At 33.0% G+C, this 2,075-nt stretch overlaps 1 protein-coding gene across 1 annotated transcript; it reads right to left on the bottom strand.

Annotated features, from left to right (window-relative positions):
- Positions 1-549: 549 nt before the first annotated feature.
- On the bottom strand, positions 550-1,053 carry LOC142317454 (zinc finger BED domain-containing protein 5-like). Its single transcript, XM_075354020.1, has one exon. The coding sequence runs from the start codon at positions 1,051-1,053 to the stop codon at positions 550-552; it is 504 nt and encodes a 167-aa protein (XP_075210135.1).
- Between the last annotated feature and the right edge of the window lie 1,022 nt (positions 1,054-2,075).

Here is a 2,075-nt window from a genome sequence, read left to right as displayed (position 1 = left end):
CTAAGCCAAGTTTCATCATTTAAATTTTCTCAGTTTCCATCTTGTTCGTGAAGAAAATCTATAATTTCAGACAATAAATCACGAAATCGCTGCAGAAATTTACCTCTGCTTAGCCATCTGACATCGGTATGTAGTAATAATTCAGATTGGCCTTCATCGAGCTGCAGTTGGAAGAGACTGAGAGAATTTCCTCAAATTGAATTAACAATTTTAAATGCAATGTCCATTACCTCTTATGTGTTTAGTCTCTTGCTAGCTAACACTTGCAGGTGAATTATGCAGGGATAGCTCAAAAAGGCTGGGAATTCATCTTCATTTTGACATAGGGCTATAAATCCATTTCTGCAACCTATCATTGCAACTGCACCATCTGTTGTTATTGAGACTAATTTAAAAAGTGGTACTTTCAAATCATTGAGCAAGTTTTTGAAGGCTTTGAATATGTCTACATCTCTAGTTCTTTCCTTCAAAGAAATCATACCCAACAATTCTTCTTTAGATGTAAAATCCTTAAAAACCATACGAACGAAAACAAGTAATTATGCTGTATCACTTATCTGTCGATTCATCACACTGAAGGGAAAAACAAGAACATCTATTAATATTATTATGTAACTGCTCTCTTACATTCCCACTCATCCTTTCAATTCGTCGCATCACTGTGTTTCGAGACAATTGTAGATCTTGAATTGCAGCAACAATTTCACTCTTGTTCTTAAAACCGTTAAAAAGTGAATCTGACATTTCCAAAAAAATTTCCTTTACAAATTCACCGTCGGAAAATGGCTTACATTTTTTTTCTAAGAGATAGCTTACTTTGAATGATGCAGTAGTTACTGCTTGTGACTTCAACCTTGGCTTTTTAAAAACGCTTTGTTGATTTGTTAATTGAGTTTTAAGATCCCTAACTTTATGTTTTCTCAGTTCAGAATTTGGTGGATAATCTGTTTGATACTTGTTATGTAAAGCTAAAAAATGTCTCTCCAGATTACCCTTTTTACCAATGGCTAAAAAGGTAAGGCATATTAAACAACAACATTTATCATTCACCATTGTAAAATAGTAATCGAGTTTCCATTCTTCATTGAAGTGATAAGTTTTCGATTTACTACTCATGTCCATGGGTATACTAGAATGCAAAGAAATATGACAATTTAAAGAATAAATATTTAATTAAATATTTTCCTAGAAAATTGAAAAACTCATGAACTGCGGCAATTATCTCCGTTACATTGAGAGAAATAATAACAATACTGCATATTACTATCGGGGACAGCATACAAGTATATTAAAATCTAATGCAGATATATGCAAATTTACAAGAAGTATGTTAAAGTTACAATATATTTATTACAGTTTACAATACTGACTTCTTAATTTAAACAGAATTATTGTTATTCCTAATATATTTGTAATACTGTCCCTTATTTTTCTCTCAGTGTAATGACTGCAGTTTAGAGATCTGTTGCCGAGAATGCTCACTTATCAAGTAAATAGATAGGTAAGAAAAGCAATTTAATTTAAAACAAAGAAAAGGTACTTACATTTTAAACAGAAGAGAAATTGAAACTCAACATGGTCACTGAGGATAAATAATATTCATTAATAATACTGTTAATACAAAAGAAAAGAAGCAACTATACGACACTACCAAATATTCAAGCTAACTGACTGTGTTCTTCGATGAGTCGAGTCATAACTGTTGCGTTCACGCGTTGCGTCCGGTGACAAGTGTAACACATAAGTCAAAATGTATTGTGCTGGATGGGCGATCAGAGTGTCAGGCTGTCAAAATTCTAGGAATTTATGACCTTGGCAAATTCCCAGAATGCATTAAACTATTGCTAGAAAGTTTTGTCTTCTAAAATCGCTTCAATGTCCGTGGTACATGGAATTCCACCCCAGACATTGTGAGTGATCGACGATCGACCAAAATTGGCCTCGCGATCGACTTGTTGGCCACCCCTGGTGTATATAATAAAAACGGACAAATAAACTCTGAATTACAAAATGATAAACAATAATGAAATTAATTAGAACAGAAACTTGTTTTAACAAAACAAACCACACAAATA

Source organism: Lycorma delicatula, chromosome 1 (assembly GCF_047948215.1).
Source record: "Lycorma delicatula isolate Av1 chromosome 1, ASM4794821v1, whole genome shotgun sequence".
NCBI lineage: Eukaryota > Metazoa > Arthropoda > Insecta > Hemiptera > Fulgoridae > Lycorma > Lycorma delicatula.
Note: the sequence above shows the minus strand (reverse complement) of the source record. Positions and strands in the feature narration are given on the sequence as shown.

What these genes read in the sequence shown, in the direction of transcription:
- LOC142317454 (XM_075354020.1), bottom strand. Translation starts at nt 1,053, where the DNA reads ATGGTGAATGATAAATGTTGTTGTTTAATATGCCTTACCTTTTTAGCC.